Raw genomic sequence first — 18,990 nt, forward strand, 5'->3', positions numbered from 1 at the left:
GCCTTGAATACTCGCCTCTCAATGCCGCTAGCGATAGAATCCATATCAAACAATTGAAGAAAATATGTTTTTAAATTAAGACAAAATCATACTCACACAATTTTTTTAATGTTCCTCACGCTATTGCCTCTAACTCGTAGGTAAAGCTTCCACTTCCACTTTTCAGTCGTTGGTCCAGCCGGTTGATTTATTTTTCGCTACGTCGCAATGAAGTGAAAAACATGGTGCACCAAAAGTCCATGCAAGCCTCTGTACACAAGTTGCGAACAGTAACATGCAAGAATGCTCTCCAGAGAACCATCGTCTTCAGCTTCTTAGAATGAAATTTAGAAGTGAAAACCACACTGTCAACATTATAGTTATTAATTATCTTCAAATTTATTCTCGTGTTGCGTGTAACTTACTGGCGACTCCCCATGGAGCACCGGGCCGCAACACCTTTCCTTTAATCATTTCAAATTGAAATACAGTGATACCTCGGTTCTCGAACATAATTCGTTCCGGGAGGCGGTCGAGAACCAAATTGTTCGAGAACCAAGCAATGAAACCCATAGGAAGTAATGGAAACTGGATTATTCGTTCCAAGCCCAGAAATGCCTATTTACTGGCCTAATTTGTATATAATATGTAGAAAAACATGAGTCTCACAAGAAAATAGAAATAAAGTTGTATTTATTAAAACAAAAACAAACAAACAAACAAAAATGTACAGTACAGTACAGTAAATTGTGTTTCATTTACTGTACCTGTACCAAACTTTATGGCAGGAGGGAATGAATGTGGAGGAGGAGGAAGGGGGATGGTATTTTTTGAAGGGAGTCCTCTTCAATAAAAACAGAGGGTAACTGCTCTTCGGGTGTTTCTGTTTCTTGTATCTTTTGATGAGGGAATCAGAATCTTGCTCTGCAGTTGCTTGTCTGATTTCTTTACGGAAGAATTTGTCATTGTTTGCTGTTTTTTCTTCTTTGCAAAATTTTGCGGAAAGTGAAAATAACATTGTCATTAAAATGTTAACGCTCTATTTGCTACCACTTTATCACGGTGATGTTGTTCAACAAAATTTGCGATTTTCTGCCATTTTGACAACATTTCATGACTCTCCACAAAACGTGACTCTCTCTCTCTGCACTCACACTGATGACAAGCAAGGCGCGCTGGGCGAGTGAACGCCATTCGGCTCAACTCGGCTCATCTCGACGTTCGGATGTTCGAGTTCCAAAATTTGTTCGGATTCCAAGACAAAATTTTCTCGAATTTCCTGGTCGAATACCGATTTGGTCGAAAGTCAAGGCGTTCGAGAACCGAGGTATCACTGTATTTAAAAGTCTGTTCATTTAAAGGCTGATATCTTCCCACCTTGGGGAAGTGAGTGGTATATCGCCCGTGCGAGGGAAGGCAGTCAGTACACGTGGTGCGGACCTCTAGCGGCCAGTCGTCTTCATGCATTACTTGCTGTAGGGTCTGAGCGCTGAGGTGAAACGACTTCGATCTGAACATACTGTCAGAGTTAGGACTGAGTGTATTCTCCACAAACAAACAAAGCTAGAATATATAAAGGAGAGAAGAATGAACAGCGCAAATGACACAAACATAAAAACAACTGAATTTTCAAACTTTATTTTTATTGCTTTTTTTCTCTTTATCTTTCTTTCCTCATAAGCGGGAGCGGTCCGGTGGCGCAACGGTTAGCGCTGTTAGCGCCTGTCACCAATCCAGTGAAGGTTGGCTGCCCTGAGTTCATTTCTCGTCTCGGGCATGCTGTTCTTTCTCTGCACGTGGCATCTGTTTACAGGGCTGGCTGCTTGCCCGTATATAGCCTTAGTTGCTAGCACGGTGTTAAAACACCAATTCCCCCCCCCCCTTCCTCATAAGCGGGATGTCAATATTCGCTTGTAGTCCGTGCTTACATGTACAGTCAAATCTCCCTACTATGCCACCCCTCTACTTGCCACTCTCGGTATTATGCCACTTTTGCTCGGTCCCGACTATAATTCAATGTCAACAAAAAAAAAAATTTACTATGCCACCCCTACTCTCGCTACTATGCCACTTTTTTTTTGTGATTGTTAAAAGACACAAGTTGTGAATTCGCGCAGTGCTCGATATTATACTGTATGGTAGTGTGGGACATCGCAGTTAGGTGGATGGAACATAGCACGCACACAGGAGGGTGGAGGCTGGGAATGTGTGTGGGGGGTGGCGCTGGCCGGGTGACAGTCACGTGACAGAGGAAGGTGTGAGGGGGTCGAGTAGCGACAGGATGCAGTTGTGCGCGGGATTGTGGTTGGGAGGGTGGAGGATGAAGAGGTGAGGGAGAATGAGAGGAGACAGCGAAGCCGAGATTCTTGAGAGCTTTGGACCAGACCTGGGCAAAGGCCTCCTGTCTATGACCGGCCCGCCCGCCAGTATATATACTATACATACAGTATTAGGTAAATTGAGTTAACTATATTAGTCCGGCCCTCTAAAACCATCCGAATTTCTCATGCGGCCCTTGGGAAAATTAATTGCCACCCCTACTTTGGACTGAAGGGTAACTTGAGCAAATAAGCCGTTTTTTTACGAACCCTCTCTACTATGCCACTCTCGCTACTATGCCACTTTTGCTCGGTCCCGGTAGGTGGCATAGTAGGGAGATTTGACTGTATACGGTCTATATGTGCAAACCGTTTCACGTCAGTTTTCTAAACTCCAACAGCAAGTACAGTCGGACCTCGATCAGTCGACCTTCCTAAGTCAAAAACCTCCCTACATCGAATTAATTGTTAGTTCCGGCCAACTTCCATCAGACCAATGTATTCTAGATCTCCTTAACACCAAGATGTTTTGGGCTTCCAACCTCCGTTAGTCGAATTTTGAGTCATCAACAACCAGATGCAACTATGTCTCAAACTGCTTCAAACTATGTTCCAAACTGTCTCAAGAAAAACGCTTTTACACGACTTTCCTTTCATCTTTGTCAGTCTCGTATCGGGACAGAGACGTTATATATATATATACCCTCCCACAAAATCAAAGGTCACCTATACATTGTTTAACACATCTTTTAAACAGTTCTGTCAATTGTTGCAGTCAACAGCCTTAAAATATAAACTAAGGTTATTCTTATCAGTGAATGAAAGGAAGAAAATATATTGTATGTAAACATGATCATTAACATTGGGAAATAAAAGTATTTGACACAAGTTTCATTCAATTAGTGTTTAATGACATTAACCAATTTTCATTATGAAAAACATCAGTGGTTGGATTTCTCCTTGACAGATTTCAACAAACTTTTAGTTATGAAACGAGGCTTATTTTTCCATTAGCTACTGTAGGTGGTTTTAACGAGCTGACACAAAATAAATGTGTCTTACCATGCAAAGAGTTCAATTCATGTAATGGCATCAAGAGGTATGATGCAGTTTATTTTAAGAGAATCATTTTATCTTCCTTCCCCCATATTTAAATAAAATTTTAGCTATTGAAGAATCTTTAACACTAAGCATCATTTGTAAATGAGTCAGTCCTCAAAAGCTTTTGTTTGTCTTTTAATTTTTTTAGTGGGCTAGTGCTGGTTACTACTGTCTTGGTCTGATCTGCTTGTCTTTTTGTACAATTGCCTTGGGGTTGAATTGTCAAAGATAAAGACCTTCCTATTCTCACTTTGTTATCAGTATAGCCAAACATCCATAAGATGGAGTTTTCATATCTGTGCTCCAAGCTTCGCTGCCTCCCAAAGTATGTTTCAAGAGGATCTATGCAAAATTTGTTACTAAGAACAAACTGAACACCATTCTGATGGAGGTACCATGTGACTTCTGGAAAGGCCTTTATAGTCATGCACAAACCTCTGAATGTCTGACAAAAACATCTTTGAACGTTCAGCTTTGCTGAACACACCAGTTCGAGTTATCACAAACTGCTGCCAGTGAATAGGAACTCATGGAAACTTTGCAGGAAGGCAAACCTCCCATCATTTATGTCGCTGTGAGGCAACAGATCTGGCTTTGGCTTGCAAGTACCTTCTTCTGTTGAACGGACATTTAAACAGTCAAAACTACGGCTACCACATTCAAACATCACTTTTCCCACACTGCAACTAAGCACCTGGCTTGCCAATCTCACATTCATGATAGAAGTAGGTGTCAGATATACATATCATAAGTAAGTTTAGTTCTGTACGGCTGACTAGATGCATCTCTGTTAAAGATATCAATGACATGCTTCCAAAGCAGATGTTGACCATTTAACCAAAGATAGCGTGTCTGCCGACCTGATCCACAATTATATAGATTGTTTATCACTGTTTTGAGTAAGTGAGGAACGTCAGCTGCCCTGCATTTCATGGAGCCTTTGATTTGGCGAGGCCTCATCACTTGTGGATATCACTTTAAACCCTGCTTTCTTAACAAGACCAACTGCCTGCCGTAAGTGTAAACAAAGCATCTGCAGTAAGCAAAGAAACCAATGCTTGTACTGATACAGTATTTGTAGTTAAGCCTACAATGTAAAATACTCATGCATGGGTGGCAGGGTTGATGCCTGTACATCCTGACTACCAACAAACTCAACAAGTTCCCCTGAACGTTTATCAACAACTAGGTCACATTTAATTGTCATTTCGTCATGCAACAAGACGACAAAGCCTTGATGATGCTTTTTTCTTGAAATCATCCAGCGAGTTCCTTTGAAAACCAGGCTTTGGATGATAAAAATTTGTATAATGCCTGGAAGGCGAAGTTTACCTGTACATGTATTTCTTTAGTGACAAGCGAATTTTTTTGAAGGGATTTTTGTAAAAGGCTCACGTCGCCGACAGGATTCGAACCTGTGCGGGAAGATCCCAATGGATTTCTAGTCCATCGCCTTAACCACTCGGCCACGACGACTGCTTGAAAACTGGTGGCTTTTACTTCTATATATTTTGATTGTACCTGCTGTCTGTTACTGGAGTAGTAACACACTCTACCTGCTGTCTGTTACTAGAGTAGTAACACACTCTACCTGCTGTCTGTGTTACTAGAGTAGTAACACACTCTGCTCTTTATTCTGTTAACACACTCTGCTCTCTGTTGTTACTAGAGTAGTAACACACTCTGCTCTCTGTTGTTACTCGAGTAGTAACACACTCTACCTGCTGTCTGTTACTGGAGTAGTAACACACTCCACCTGCTGTCTGTTACTCGAGTAGTAACACACTCTACCTGCTGTCTGTTGTTACTAGAGTAGTAACACACTCTACTCTTTGTTGTTACTAGAGTAGTAACACACTCCACCTGCTGTCTGTTACTCGAGTACTAACACACTCTACCTGCTGTCTGTTGTTACTCGAGTAGTAACACACTCTACTCTCTGTTGTTACTAGAGTAGTAACACACTCTACCTGCTGTCTGTTGTTACTAGAGTAGTAACACACTCTACCTGCTGTCTGTTGTTACTAGAGTAGTAACACACTCTACCTGCTGTCTGTTGTTACTAGAGTAGTAACACACTCTCCTCTCTGTTGTTACTAGAGTAGTAACACACTCTACTCTCTGTTGTTACTCGAGTAGTAACTGAAACACAGGTAATGTAAGCACGATGTTGTAGTGGGGTGTAAAGACTCGGGTGCATTCATGTTAACATTTCAGACTGAATAGGAGCGATGGAGTGCATGTCTGTGAGGACATGTCGGACAGAACAAAGTCAAGAACAGCTGCCAGAGCCAGGTATACATACATATAGTTGTTGGTCAGTAAAGTATCGACACTTTCATCATCGTCCCTCAGGCAGTCTCGGGTGACTTGTCTTTTGGCCAGCTCGTCCCTGGGCCGCACATTGAGTAGTGAGGCGATCGACTCCATGTCTGAGTGATTGCTCTTCACCAACATTCAGTCCACTAACCTGACCTTCAGTCTGACGGTAGTGCCACTCGTCTTCTCCAACTGACTTCACACATCAGGTTGACAACAAATTCTCTGGAGACAGGATATGACTGAGAGACAGAAAGAAAAGAGGGAGAGACAGGAATGGAAAGAGAAAGAAGAGAGGAGAGAAAAGTCTTCACTTTTCTTCACTTTCATTCTCCTCGGGCTCATCAAAGTTTTTTTAATTCGCCTATCTGCCAGCGGGGTAAGTGTGCGGAGGACTTGTTAGCCTCATAACCAGTAGCAGTAGTCAGTTCCCTCCCTTTGAGGATGTACCTACCCGTGCTTACTTCCACCTGTGAATATGATCAATCACAACAAACAACCTGTAAATAGGAGCAATCACAACAAACAACCTGTGAATATGATCAATCACAACAAACAACCAAGTGTCCACAGAAAGCTTTATTTATAGCCTGGAGTACACTGCGTTGATTTTCGTCAAGACGAGGATTTTGTCTACAACACCATGGCTGACCTTTGACTCTGTCTTCTTATTGAAAACAACATGCGCATACACACCATCCTCATCACTGACAGTCGTCTGTACAACACCATCCTCATCACTGACAGTCGTCTTGTTCTCTCAAACTCGACACAGCGCCATCTTCAGGAAGTATCGGTGCCAACGTAGGTCGTCTGTCAACTCAGGATGGAAAGCTGTTGAGAGTACATTCCCTTGGCGGAAGGCCACGATGACCGGATGCTGCTCGGGTGCGAGTCTCAGCGCCGCCAGCACTTCCACGGACGGAGCGGTGACGTGGAGAGTGGCGGGTGCCCGGATGAAGACAGCCCGGAAGTACTCCTGGTGGCTGGCCGGGTCGTCCAGCAGACTACAAGCGGTGACGGGTAGGTCAGCCTCGAAGCTGTTCACCTGGCGACCGAAGTAGTTACGTGACACCAGGGTATCCGTGACGCCGAGCTGTGGACAGTGACACAACGACAGTTCTTTATTGACGACAGCTAAAATAAACAAAATAAGTAAAATAAGCTTTTTCATTAACCCCTACCCCTTTAGGGGGAAGGAATAAACTAAGTAATTAAGGTAATTAAGTGCTATGAGAATAATTAGTAGAAAACATAAGATAAGGTATCAAAGGAGAGTGGGAGGTGAATAGGTACAAAAGTGGTTAAGAGAGTATATTATAGCCACTGTTAGCTGTGAGAGTATACTAGTCACTGTTAGCTGTGAGAGTATACTATAGCCACTGTTAGCTGTAAGAGTATACTATAGCCACTGTTAGCTGTGAGAGTGAGAGTATACTAGCAACTGTTAGCTGTGAGAGTATACTATAGCCACTGTTAGCTGTAAGAGTATACTATAGCCACAGTTAGCTGTGAGAGTATACTATAGCCACTGTTAGCTGTGAGAGTATACTATAGCCACTGTTAGCTGTGAGAGTATACTAGCAACTGTTAGCTGTGAGAGTATATTATAGCCACTGTTAGCTGTGAGAGTATACTAGCCACTGTTGGCTGCGAGAGTATACTATAGCCACTGTTAGCTGTGAGAGTATACTATAGCCACTGTTGGCTGCGAGAGTATACTATAGCCACTGTTAGCTGTCAGAGTATATTATAGCCACTGTTAGCTGTGAGAGTATACTAGCCACTGTAAGCTGTCAGAGTAAGAGTATACTAGCCACTGTTGGCTGCGAGAGTATACTAGTGTTACCGAGGACTAGAGTTAGTGGACTCTATACTCACCGAGGACTAGAGTTAGTGGACTCTATACTCACCGAGGACTAGAGTTAGTGGACTCTATACTCACCGAGGACTAGAGTTAGTGGACTCTATACTCACCGAGGACTGGCCGCCCTGTTTCTGGTGCTCCGTATGCTTGGATAAGAGAATCATGCCCGCACATGTTCCCCAAGTCACGTGGTCTTGCTGACCAATCCACGCTTTGAGTGGTTCCTCCATGTTATTTCTCCTGCAAAGTCACGTCACCAATGAGGATGTTAGGGAATGTGGTGGTACATTATTGTGTTAGGCGACACACCGACCTGTCATTATTGTGTTAGGCGACACAGCGACCTGTCATTATTGTCAAAATCTTTTTTTAAGATCATCGGTTGCCGTGTACCTGTCTCCAGCTCCTTTCTCACCTTTCTGTCAATCTACCTTTTGGTCGCTTACTACACACACAGAGTTCACTGCGCCACTTTGATCTCGAGCATGCTAAATACGCCACAGCACCAGTCAGCACCACTCATCACCACACAGCACCACACAGCACCAGTTAGCACCACACAGCACCACACAACACCAGTCAGCACCACTCAGCACCACTCCATCACCACCACAGCACCACACACACTCAGCACCACACAGCCCCATTTAGCACCACTCAGCACCACCACACACCAGTCAGCACCACAGCACACAGCACCACACAGCACCAGTAGCACACTCAGCACCACTCAGCACACACAGCACCACACAGCACACAGCACCAGTCAGCACCACACAGCACCACTCAGCACCACACAGCACCAGTCAGCACCACACAGCACCACTCAGCACCACTCAGCACCACACAGCACCACTCAGCACCAGTCAGCACCACTGAGCACCACTCAGCACCACACAGCACCACTCTAGCAGGAGCTATTCAGGATCGAGTGGTGTTTGTTCATTTGCCGACCACAAAGATGTGATGTTCCTCGCTTCCAGACTTTTGTTCGCGGTCCTGGTTGGTCGAGTTGCACGCCGGGCCAGTGTCATGGGCGTCCTTTTGTCAGTGGCCGTGTGTTGACAGTTCATACTGACACAATGTCACATTGACTGAATACTTCCTAATAGGTCTGCCGGTGTCACTTCAAGGACACGTGTAGACAGAGAGGACAAGCAGTCAAGGACCCACAGAACAACCAAGGACCCAACCTCCCTAAATACAAATAACAAACAATCAAGAACACAAAGAGAGAAACAAAATCAAGGACGCACTCTCGACCCTCTACCCTTCTGCTTTTGTCTCTTGGACATCATTTTGGTTTCTCAACGGACTGACCTTTGCCGTCCTATGGCGACCTTGACCTTCTCACCTTAGAAACAAACTGATGGTCGTGCTCTCCCCTCCTGGTATGATGAGACCCTTCATGTCGGCCGTCATGTCCTCAGCGCAGCGAACTTCACGAATCTTGAGCGCAGGGCATTGTGGGATCTCCTTAGCAGCCCGCGACAGCGCCACCTGGTGCTCCAGGAACGCCCCCTGCACTGCCATGATGCCGATGGTCAACTCGGAAGAGTTCATCTTGTCCTGGAGGTCAAAGCTCAATAGACTGTTGGAGGATGGGGAGGATGGGTGTGGGTGGCTGTGTCAGCTGCTGTCCAGGTGAGATGGCCAAGGCCGGTGTACGGCTGCTGTGGCCTGCCTCCCCGAGTTACTGTCACCTGACCTGCTGCAGCTTCGGCGGTGACACCTGGATTCTGCAAAATAGCAAGATCAGATGAGGGTCTGGCTGACAATGTAAGAAAAGGGAGAGGCTGAAGGGTGTCAGATGAAGGTCTGGCTGACAAGGTGAGATGAAGGTCTGGCTCCCTTGTGGCAGTGAGGAGATAGTCAACTGGATGACCTCAGCGCTAGCCAGTCTGTGACATGACGACCTCGGGGTTAACCCCAGGGTTTATGCATGTTCGCCCTCATTTCTGCGTGCATTTGCATTTTCTCGCGGACCTCTCATCGGTTGCGTGAAGACGATTTGAAGGTGCGGAGGTAGATGGAGTGCTTGGCTACCTGACGAGTAGTGAGCTGGAGAGTATACGTGTGATATGAAGGGTCAATGACAGTATAGTGTAACTGGAAGAGGTAAACAGAGATGAAAGTCGCTGATGTAAATATGTGATATCAAGTGTGGTGACATCACTACACCGTCTGTAGCTTTGACAACCACCCTGATGGCCGACCTGACAGGTGTTGCACCTCAGCCGTCTGCAAGTCTGCGATAACCGGAAATCAGCTTCCACTGATTAAGGAAGATTGGGATCAAAGGTTAAAACGGTTTTTGTCTTCTGTGTGTCAGTTCCTTGTCAGTTCAGTCCTTTCCCCCTGGGTTACACACACACCAGACACACACACCAGACACACACACCACAACCCTTGTAACCTTTGCCCCCGGACTGTCTACACATACAGGATGCAGTAACGGTCTCTGTAAACGGAAGTCGTCTGAGCATTACATAAGACCTAGTAGGTAACTGGATATAGGCGGACTATTCAAATATATATTACATAGTAGGTAACTGTACGTATATAGGCCGACAATACACATAATATGTAGTAGGTATATAGGCTCACTATACACACAATGCATAGTAGGCAACTGCATATAGGCGCACTATACATATAATATATAGCAGGTAACACTGTACACCTAAATGACGACGACAGCCTGTACAGTTCTCCCACTGTACAACTACGTGAATGTAGTCACCCAGTACAGTGGGAGGCTAGTACAGCCACCTGTACAACTACGTGAATGTAGTACACCCAGTACAGTGGGAGGCTAGTACAGCCACCTGTACAACTACATGAATGTAGTACACCCAGTACAGTGGGAGGCTAGTACAGCCACCTGTACAACTACGTGAATGTAGTCCACCCAGTACAGTGGGAGGCTAGTACAGCCACCTGTACAACTACATGAATGTAGTACACCCAGTACAGTGGGAGGCTAGTACAGTCACCTGTACAACTACGTGAATGTAGTACACCCAGTACAGTGCGAGGCTAGTACAGCCACCTGTACATGTACACACCACTCCTGGTCACGTGATGCCGGCGAGAAGTGAAGGATGCAGCTGTACATGGCGCCCTTCACTCGCTGTCTGCTACCCATCATTGCCACCCTCACAGCTCCACTTACCTAAAGGTCCTGTGATCAGAATCGGGATCACGCAGATAGGATCAGGATCCGCAGACAGGATGTTGTCGGTGCCACGTGCTAGAAACATCTAAATGTCTGTGCTACTGCCGGCCTTCCCTAGGGTTTGTGTAGTCGCCACATGGAGAGTGGTCCCCACAGACTACAGGGCGGGTCACGTGAGTGTAGTGACAGTGTCACCCTGTCAGTCACAGTTGTCAACTGTGCGGCTGTCAGCAGCCAGGTAGAGACAAAGCACACACACACACAGAGGGGGGTGTCGGGGGCTGTCCCCCCAGCTGTAGGTAAGGAAAGGGGCGTGAAGTGGGTGAGTAGGAGTTGGGCGGTGGTCCGCCTGCACAGTAACACCACCAGGGGGCGTGAGGAGCTGAGTGGGGTGAGTGGGGGTGAGGGGGTCAGTTTGTTATAAAACATCTTGGTGGGGGGGGCGGTGAGAGCAAGGGGGCGGTGTCAGATACGGGTCGGCATCACGCGGTGAGGTGGTGCGTGCGGGTGTTTATCTGTGGCCCAAGCATCACACGTGTTGTTTCCACAGATCAGCTGACACAAGGTGGTGACAGCCCAGCCACGAGCCTGCAGTGACCGGCCATACGACCGCCACCACAAGTTGTGACCGACGACAGTCTACACCGACACCTCCAGCTCTCGACCACCGCAGTGTCTCTCCTCCTCCAGGTGTTTGGCATCAGGTGAGCAGCTTTTCCTCCATTCTTGTTGTATTTGTTGTTGTTGTTGTTGTTGTTGTTGTTTATATAGCTTTGCTGTTGATATAAATGACCGACAGTTGATCTTTGTCATGCCTACACTTTAGTCACAGAGTGATATAGGATAGTATAGGTGTTCATTCACAGAGTGATATAGAGTAGTATGTGTTCATTCACAGTGATATAGAATAGCACGTGTTTATTCACAGAGTGATTTAGAGAAGTACATGTTCATCCACCGAGTAATATAGAGTAGTATGTGTTCATTCACAGAAATATAGAATAGTTATGTTCATTCACAGAGTAATATAGAGCAGTATGTGTTTATTCACAGAGTGATGTAGAGAAGTACGTACATGTTCATCCACGGAATAATATAGAGTAGTATGTGTTCATTCACAGTGATATAGAATAGCACGTGTTCATTCACGGAGTGATATCAAATTGTATTTGTTCATCTGCTTGCAGCAAACTCTCTGCGCACACTAACGGACTTGTTGTTCATCTCCAGACCAGCGCCATGAACGGTGAGTACAGATGATGGTGAGCTGTGTTCAAACCCCACTGAGCGCCACCCCAACTGTCTCTGTACAGAGATGGTAAAGTCAGGATCATCCCCCCTTGACTGGAAACTCCTCCTCCCTCCTGTCCCCATCCTTGCCTACCCCTCACGTGACCCAAACTGTACTGTCAGTAGTCAGCAGTCGAGTCGATAGTCAACGGTATAGTCAATAGTTAATAGTCAGCAGTCTAGTTAGTAGTCAACAGTATAGTCCATAGTTAATAGCTAACAGTCTAGTCCAGTGGTTCTCAAAGTGTGGTCCACTGGTGGTCCACGTGCATAGGTCAGGTGGTCCGCGGCTGACAGTCGTCATGTCAGCAAAGTGATGTTTACAGTGATGTATTCCTCGCATTAACATTTTAATTACAAAGAACGAGGTATACGTAGTTTTATGTCAACTTATTACTATGCTACTGTCACAAAAGTACATTTAGTTTTGAATTGTAATAAAACAAATGCAGCAATTTAAATTCGAAATTCATAGTACAGACTGATTTTTAGGCCTTGGTGGTCCGCCATATTTTTTACCTAAGTAAAGTGGTCCACGGTCCGAAATACTTTGAGAACCACTGAGCTAGTCTGTAGTCAAGTCTAGTCAGTAGTCAGCAGTCGAGTCAGTAGCTAAGTGTGGGTACCCCGGGTAGAAACACGCTTTACAAGTCAGTTTTACTGAAGCAGGGAATGACTATGACATGACTGTCAAAGCTTTGTCATCAGGGTTAGGTCGCTGACATCTGGCAGAAGTTGAAGGTCAGGGTATGAGTCCGTGTCACCTCCTGTCACCGCTCAGTTAATCACTAATCATTGACGGCTTGGTCTGTGTGTGTGTGTTTGTTTGTGCGTGTGTTTGTGTGTATGTTAGTGTTTGCATGCTTTTGTGTGCGCGCGTGTATGTGTTTGTGTTTGAATGTGTATGTTTGTGTGTTGTGTTTGTGTTTGCATGCTTGTCTGTGTGTGTGGGCGCGCGCGTGTGCATAGAAACTAAAGTGTCATGGGGATGTGCAGGAGCCGTGACAGACGTCACCAACTTGGTGGTCACTGAGGCCGCAAGTACACCTGGCAAACAGACAGGTGAGGCAGCGACAGTTAGTTGAGTGATAAACACGTGAGAATGCAGAGCTGGCGCAGATAAACACGTCACATTGTAGGTTAGACACAGGTAAACACGTGGCACCACACAGGTACAGTTACTGTAGATAGTCGGATGGGTAGGCACAGTAGGACACCAGCAGATAATCCGATGACAATGGAGAGTACGAGCAGGTAAATAGGTTAAGCAGCAGAATGTCCAGCGTGACGTCACGGAGAGAGGAAGTAGGTCGGGTGGATGATATGTTTCGGTTAGCCTCACTTTTCTTTCTGACTGCGAGACTTGCAAATGTAAGTGTGAGTGGCACAGTATCTATGTGACAAAGTCCATGTGTATGTCGATGAGGAGTGAGTGCACGTCACGGGCAGCTACTCCAAGGAGCTCGTGGTGCTCTCCCCTTGCTGATGAGGAGGCTAGTCTGAGCTCGCTGACCCCCGTGCACGTGGGGAGGACTATCGGGGGTGTAAATAAGCAACTTTCTGTGATGATGACATTTACCTGCGATGTACATAAGAACAGCCACGACCTTCTTGGCAGGTACATTCAAGGTGAAGGCCGGGCTGGCACAGATGACCAAAGGGGGGATAATCATGGACGTCACCACGGCGGAAGAAGCCAGAATAGCAGAGGAAGCGGGGGTTCGTCACACATCTTGTTCTCTTCATGTAACGGCCATAAGTGGTCTGTGACTGTGAAGCATTTTGTTTTCTTAATGTGATGTTACTGTCGTCTGTGAAGCTTTGGTAATCACAATGTGATGTTACTGGTGTCTGTGAATGATACTGGTGTCTGTGAATCACTGGTATTCACAATGTGATGTTCCTGCTGTCTGTGAATGAAACTGTTGTCTGTGAATCACTGTATTCACCGTGTGAAGCAGTGAGGACGTGCTGTGTTCCTGTATTTCTCATGTGTCAGTCAGTCTGTACTGTCGGTCCACTCGTTGTTCCAATGTCCAGAGGCCAGAGTGTGTTGATGTTTACTCTGTGTTCATATCAGTGGGCTGTGTCGTTAGATGTTTGTTGTCTTGCTGTAAACAACCGGGAAAATGGCGCCAGTCGTGCTTGTGTGTCACGGTACTCACCAGGCCTGAGAGACGTCAGTGGTGACGTAAGCTGTGTACATCGCGCTATTGCTGTGAGGTCTGCTGACGTCACATGTCACATGTACATCACATGCTATATTTTCAGGCATGCGCGGTGATGGCGCTAGAGCGCGTGCCAGCAGACATCAGGCGACAGGGGGGCGTGGCCAGGATGACGGATCCCAAGGTTAGCTTTCATAGCTTCCATGGCGCTAGTTGTTAAGTTGTTACATCACATAAACACACACATACGCACATACAGACACCAACACGTGTTGACGCTAAAGTTTAACCCAGTGCAGTTAATAGCAAATGTTTACATGTGTACAGAAATAATTTAAGGCTGACACACACACAAGGTAGGTAACAGCCGAGTCGTTACAGGTGTCAGCTGACACACACACAAGGTAGGTAACAGCCGAGTCGTTACAGGTGTCACCTGACACACACACAAGGTAGGTAACAGCCGAGTCGTTACAGGTGTCAGCTGACACACACACAGGACACAAAGGGCAGCTAATGACAGGTGAGAAGTAGCGGTAATAACAGGTCATAGCCAATGGTTTAGGGTTACTACCGCCCTTCATGGCCAAAGTCATGTCAGGTACACGAGGCGCATTGTGTACCCGTGTGACCCCAGTGACCCAGTGACCCCAGTGACGGCATACTCAATCCTTTGCTGGTTTCCTGCAGCTCATCAAGGAGATCATCGACGCCGTGACCATCCCTGTGATGGCCAAGTGCAGGATCGGACACTTCGCCGAGGCCCAGATCCTTGAATCACTTGGGGTCGACATGGTAGACGAGTCGGAAGGTAAGTCAGCTCGCCCACGTGCTTTTTCGCTCTAGTGAATCGGTTTTGATCTTTGTGTACTCACCGCCATACACTGACTGCCCTTTGACCCAGTGACACACTGGTCGCCACTAGGCCCTGTGACAGCCTGGTCACACCTGCATGCTACATACAGGTCTCCCGCCTCTTCCTCGTGCTGTCACTCGAGCCCTGCATGCCACTTGGCGGTGCTGTAGCCATGGCGACAGGTGTTGATCAGTACTGTAGCCATGGCGACAGGTGTTGATCATTTTAAACACAGTATTGTAGCCATTGTAGCCATATTGTTACCTACAGGTAGATACTAACCACCGATCGTGCGATACAAGTGTTGCTACGCACCATCATGGACCGTGGATGTAAGTGTGTCTACACCTGGAGAAGGAAAGGTGTGACGTACACTGTGGGCTAGTCGCCAGGTAGACACAGTTCTGCACGCGCTCATTGTCGCCATTATTTCTGTGATTGTGATTATTGTTGACAGTTGAGTTGTTGCTATTGAGGTGAAGTTTGGAGCCGCGAGTGGGAGCTTTGACTGCAAGCATCTCAATGTTCACTGTTCACTGTTGACAGTTCTAACGCCTGCTGACGAGGAAAATCATGTGGACAAGCATGCCTTCACCGTGCCCTTTGTGTGCGGGGCACGTGATCTCGGCGAGGCACTGCGCAGAATTAGCGAGGGCGCCGCCATGATTCGCACCAAGGGCGAGGCTGGAACAGGTATGACAAGTATATGGTGTCTTGACACGTGACAACAGGTATGACAAGTATATAGTGTCTTGACACGTGACAACAGGTATGACAAGTATATGGTGTCTTGGCACGTGACAACAGGTATGACAAGTATATGGTGTCTTGACACGTGACAACAGGTATGACAAGTATATGGTGTCTTGGCACGTGACAACAGGTATGACAAGTATATGGTGTCTTGACACGTGACAACAGGTATGACAAGTATATAGTGTCTTGACACGTGACAACAGGTATGACAAGTATATGGTGTCTTGGCACGTGACAACAGGTATGACAAGTATATGGTGTCTTGGCACGTGACAACAGGTATGACAAGTATATAGTGTCTTGACACGTGACAACAGGTATGACAAGTATATGGTGTCTTGGCATAGTGTCTTGACACGTGACAACAAGTATGACAAGTATGTAGTGTCTTAGCAGACACGTGAGAACACGTGTGACAAGTATATAGTGTCTCGACACGTGACGAGTGGGACAAGCTGTGCTGACTGATACACCAGACCCTGTCTGCACTAACAAACGGGTACATGGTAACATGGGTACACCGTACACTGATGTCTACTTAGTAAAGCTCAGTGTCGTCAGCCCCCTCATCAGTGCCAACTGTTACATGGAGGAGGAAATCCAAGGGCGGTAAGAGTTGTTTGTTGCCAGTAGTCACGTAGGTGTCACGTAGTGTTGTGTCATACGGACCCTGTGATTGTATTGGTGTTTGCCTCAATAGGTGACGTTTGCGAGGCCGTACGTCACGCCCGGACCATCCAGCGCCAGATTCGAACCGCGCAAGCGCTGGACCACACAGAACTGTACTCCTATGCTAAGGACCTCCGTGTGCCCTTTGACCTCCTGCAGAAGACGGCGCAGTTAGGACGTCTGCCGGTTGTCAACTTCGCCGCCGGTGGACTGGGTATGTACACTGCGGGGTACCTGACATTAATTGTACACTGTGGGTACTTGATAGTAACTGTACACTGCGGGGTATGTGACACTAACTGTACATGTCTATGGTACTCAATATTAATTGTACATTAATTGTTGTTAATGTCGCAGTTCGTATCGCTGTTGATGTTGCTGAGGTTCTCTGTATGAATGGAGGAGTGGAGCTGCAGGCTGTAACTTCAGGGTTAGAGGCGTGAATCCTGTGTGTAGAGCCTACCTGCTGTAGGTAATGTGTAACCATGACGACCACTCCATTCAGTCGTGCAAGCGACACAAGATCGGGGAGACGTTTTGATAGGCAGCAAGGCTGGTGGTGCATTTCTCTAAACAGTAGGTGGTGTGACGATGACGATGACGATGACGATGACAGTCCAAAGAAAGGACTAGGGTCAGGTGTGTCAGCAAGCACCCTGCCTATAAATGCTGTCTGAACTTGTTACCCAAGGTAGCTCGCTTAGCAAGTCACCAGGTAGTCGGCTAGCGTCCACGTTTGATGTTGCCGCCAGGCTGGTAGCTCGTCACCAGCGTACAGGTGCGAACTACGGAAAGGACACGAAGGTACTTTTGCCCCTGGCGTCAGCAAGACACAAGGCGCCGAGGTGCTTAATTAAGCCCCTAACTACGTAACTGGACACAATAAGACATCGTCACACCACCCCGATGGTAACTGGGGTAGGCCTATCTTGTTCGCGATGGGTGTTTGGTGGAGTCCATGCTGGAGGTGTGACTGGGAGTAGAGAGCATGCTGGAGGTGTGACAGTGGGGTAGAGACCATGCTGGAGGTGTGACTGTGACGTTTCTTGCTAGCGTTTAAAGGGTTGAGGGGACGAGAAGATTTAGCAGTGTGTGAGGGCAATGCGTGAGGTGCGCTGCACACTTTCATTTGAAGCCGAGGTCAGCAGTGAGGGCAAGAGACTCGCCAGGAAGCACAAGTCGCTTGAGCTCGAGATGTCGGGTCCAGCGTTTGCTCGTTGTTATCTTCTACACCTAGCAGTCTGTGACTTGTAATATCGACTGTCCTGACTACTCACTATAGAATGCTCTCACTCTAGATTACTCTCACTATAGAATACTCTCACTATAGAATGCTCTCACTCTAGATTACTCTCACCATAGAATACTCTCACTCTAGAATGCTCTCACTATAGAATACTCACATCATAGATTACTCTCACTCTAGATTACTCTCACTCTAGAATGCTCTCACTATAGAATACTCACATCATAGATTGCTCTCACTCTAGAATACTCTCACTCTAGAATGCTCTCACTATAGACCTACTAGAGTGGCCTGCAGACATCTGTGTGCGCCTCTAGGCTAATGCTGGATAGTATGTGACGTGCTATGCTCAGATCACGTGTCCCATTGTGTGCAGCCACGCCGGCTGACGTGTCGCTGCTGATGCAGCTGGGAGTTGACGGCGTCTTTGTGGGATCCGGGATCTTCAAAAGCTCTGACCCTACGAAACGCGCACGAGCCATGGCACAAGCGGTGACGCACTTCCGCAATCCCAAGGTGCTGGCGGAACTCAGCGAGGATTTGGGCGAGGCCATGTTCGGCACACCTGTCAACCAGCAGCGACGTGACGTCACATCCAGCCAGGAGAAGGACAAGCTATGGGAGGCCACTCTTGCCCGCCAAAAGTTCCAAAGCACGGCGTGACCTCAAGGTCAGCACGTTCATGTGCGCGTGCAGCGCCACCTACACCCGCCAGGGGACTGCAGCTGTGTTTGTCGTGGTTACTCTGTATGATGTGATGTTACATCACTCAAACATTTGTGGCAGATAATGAGGATCGACTTGTAGTGACGTGTTTCCCGTGCTCACCAATAGCTGACCCACCGATGGACGTCACAGTCCCTTGGCTACGAGACGACCAGAACTTTCTTTGCAATTAATTTTGACTAATTATTTGTGACTCTAATCTTACTACTGAAACTCTCGTCTTGACAGTCTCAATAAACATGCTATTAGCAGGCGAGTCTCACCTGTCTGTATATTCACGCTGTGTAAACATGCTATAGGTATACAAGTCTCACCTATAAACATGCTATTAGTATACATGTCGCACCTATAAACATAATATTAGTATACAATTGTATACTAGAGACTTAAGTCTCACCTGTATGTATAAACATACTATTAGCATGCGAGTCTGTCTGTATAAACATACCATTAGCAGACAAGTCTCACCTGTCTGTATCTACACTCTAGCTACTCCCGCCCATCGACTGCATGCACA

At 46.6% G+C, this 18,990-nt stretch overlaps 2 protein-coding genes and 1 non-coding gene across 4 annotated transcripts; 1 reads left to right on the forward strand and 2 right to left on the reverse strand.

Moving 5' to 3' along the window:
• Positions 1 to 4,792: 4,792 nt before the first annotated feature.
• Trnas-aga lies at positions 4,793 to 4,874 on the reverse strand. The gene has a single exon. It is a non-coding gene; the product is annotated as a tRNA-Ser (tRNA).
• Positions 4,875 to 6,284: 1,410 nt separating this feature from the next.
• On the reverse strand, positions 6,285 to 10,933 carry LOC112558922 (pyridoxal 5'-phosphate synthase subunit PdxT-like). 2 transcript variants are annotated; one of them, XM_025229682.1, is made up of 4 exons: positions 10,760 to 10,933; positions 8,939 to 9,323; positions 7,695 to 7,824; positions 6,285 to 6,813 (listed from the first exon to the last, which is right to left on the reverse strand). In XM_025229682.1, the coding sequence occupies exons 2-4, from the start codon at positions 9,145 to 9,147 to the stop codon at positions 6,478 to 6,480; spliced, it is 675 nt and encodes a 224-aa protein (XP_025085467.1). In that variant the 5' UTR covers positions 9,148 to 9,323; positions 10,760 to 10,933; the 3' UTR covers positions 6,285 to 6,477. The 2 variants fall into 2 exon arrangements, with proteins under 2 accessions (XP_025085467.1, XP_025085468.1); XM_025229683.1 differs by lacking the exon at positions 10,760 to 10,933 and adding an exon at positions 9,801 to 9,941.
• A 322-nt stretch (positions 10,934 to 11,255) lies between these two features.
• LOC112558919 (pyridoxal 5'-phosphate synthase subunit SNZERR-like) lies at positions 11,256 to 18,730 on the forward strand. Its single transcript, XM_025229679.1, has 9 exons — positions 11,256 to 11,466; positions 11,950 to 12,008; positions 13,049 to 13,114; positions 13,671 to 13,771; positions 14,324 to 14,404; positions 14,911 to 15,031; positions 15,623 to 15,769; positions 16,533 to 16,715; positions 18,124 to 18,730. The coding sequence occupies exons 2-9, from the start codon at positions 12,002 to 12,004 to the stop codon at positions 18,408 to 18,410; spliced, it is 993 nt and encodes a 330-aa protein (XP_025085464.1). The 5' UTR covers positions 11,256 to 11,466; positions 11,950 to 12,001; the 3' UTR covers positions 18,411 to 18,730.
• The last annotated feature ends 260 nt before the right edge of the window (positions 18,731 to 18,990 follow it).

The sequence above is a fragment of the Pomacea canaliculata genome, linkage group LG3, assembly GCF_003073045.1.
Source record: "Pomacea canaliculata isolate SZHN2017 linkage group LG3, ASM307304v1, whole genome shotgun sequence".
In the NCBI taxonomy this organism is placed as follows: Eukaryota; Metazoa; Mollusca; class Gastropoda; order Architaenioglossa; family Ampullariidae; genus Pomacea; species Pomacea canaliculata.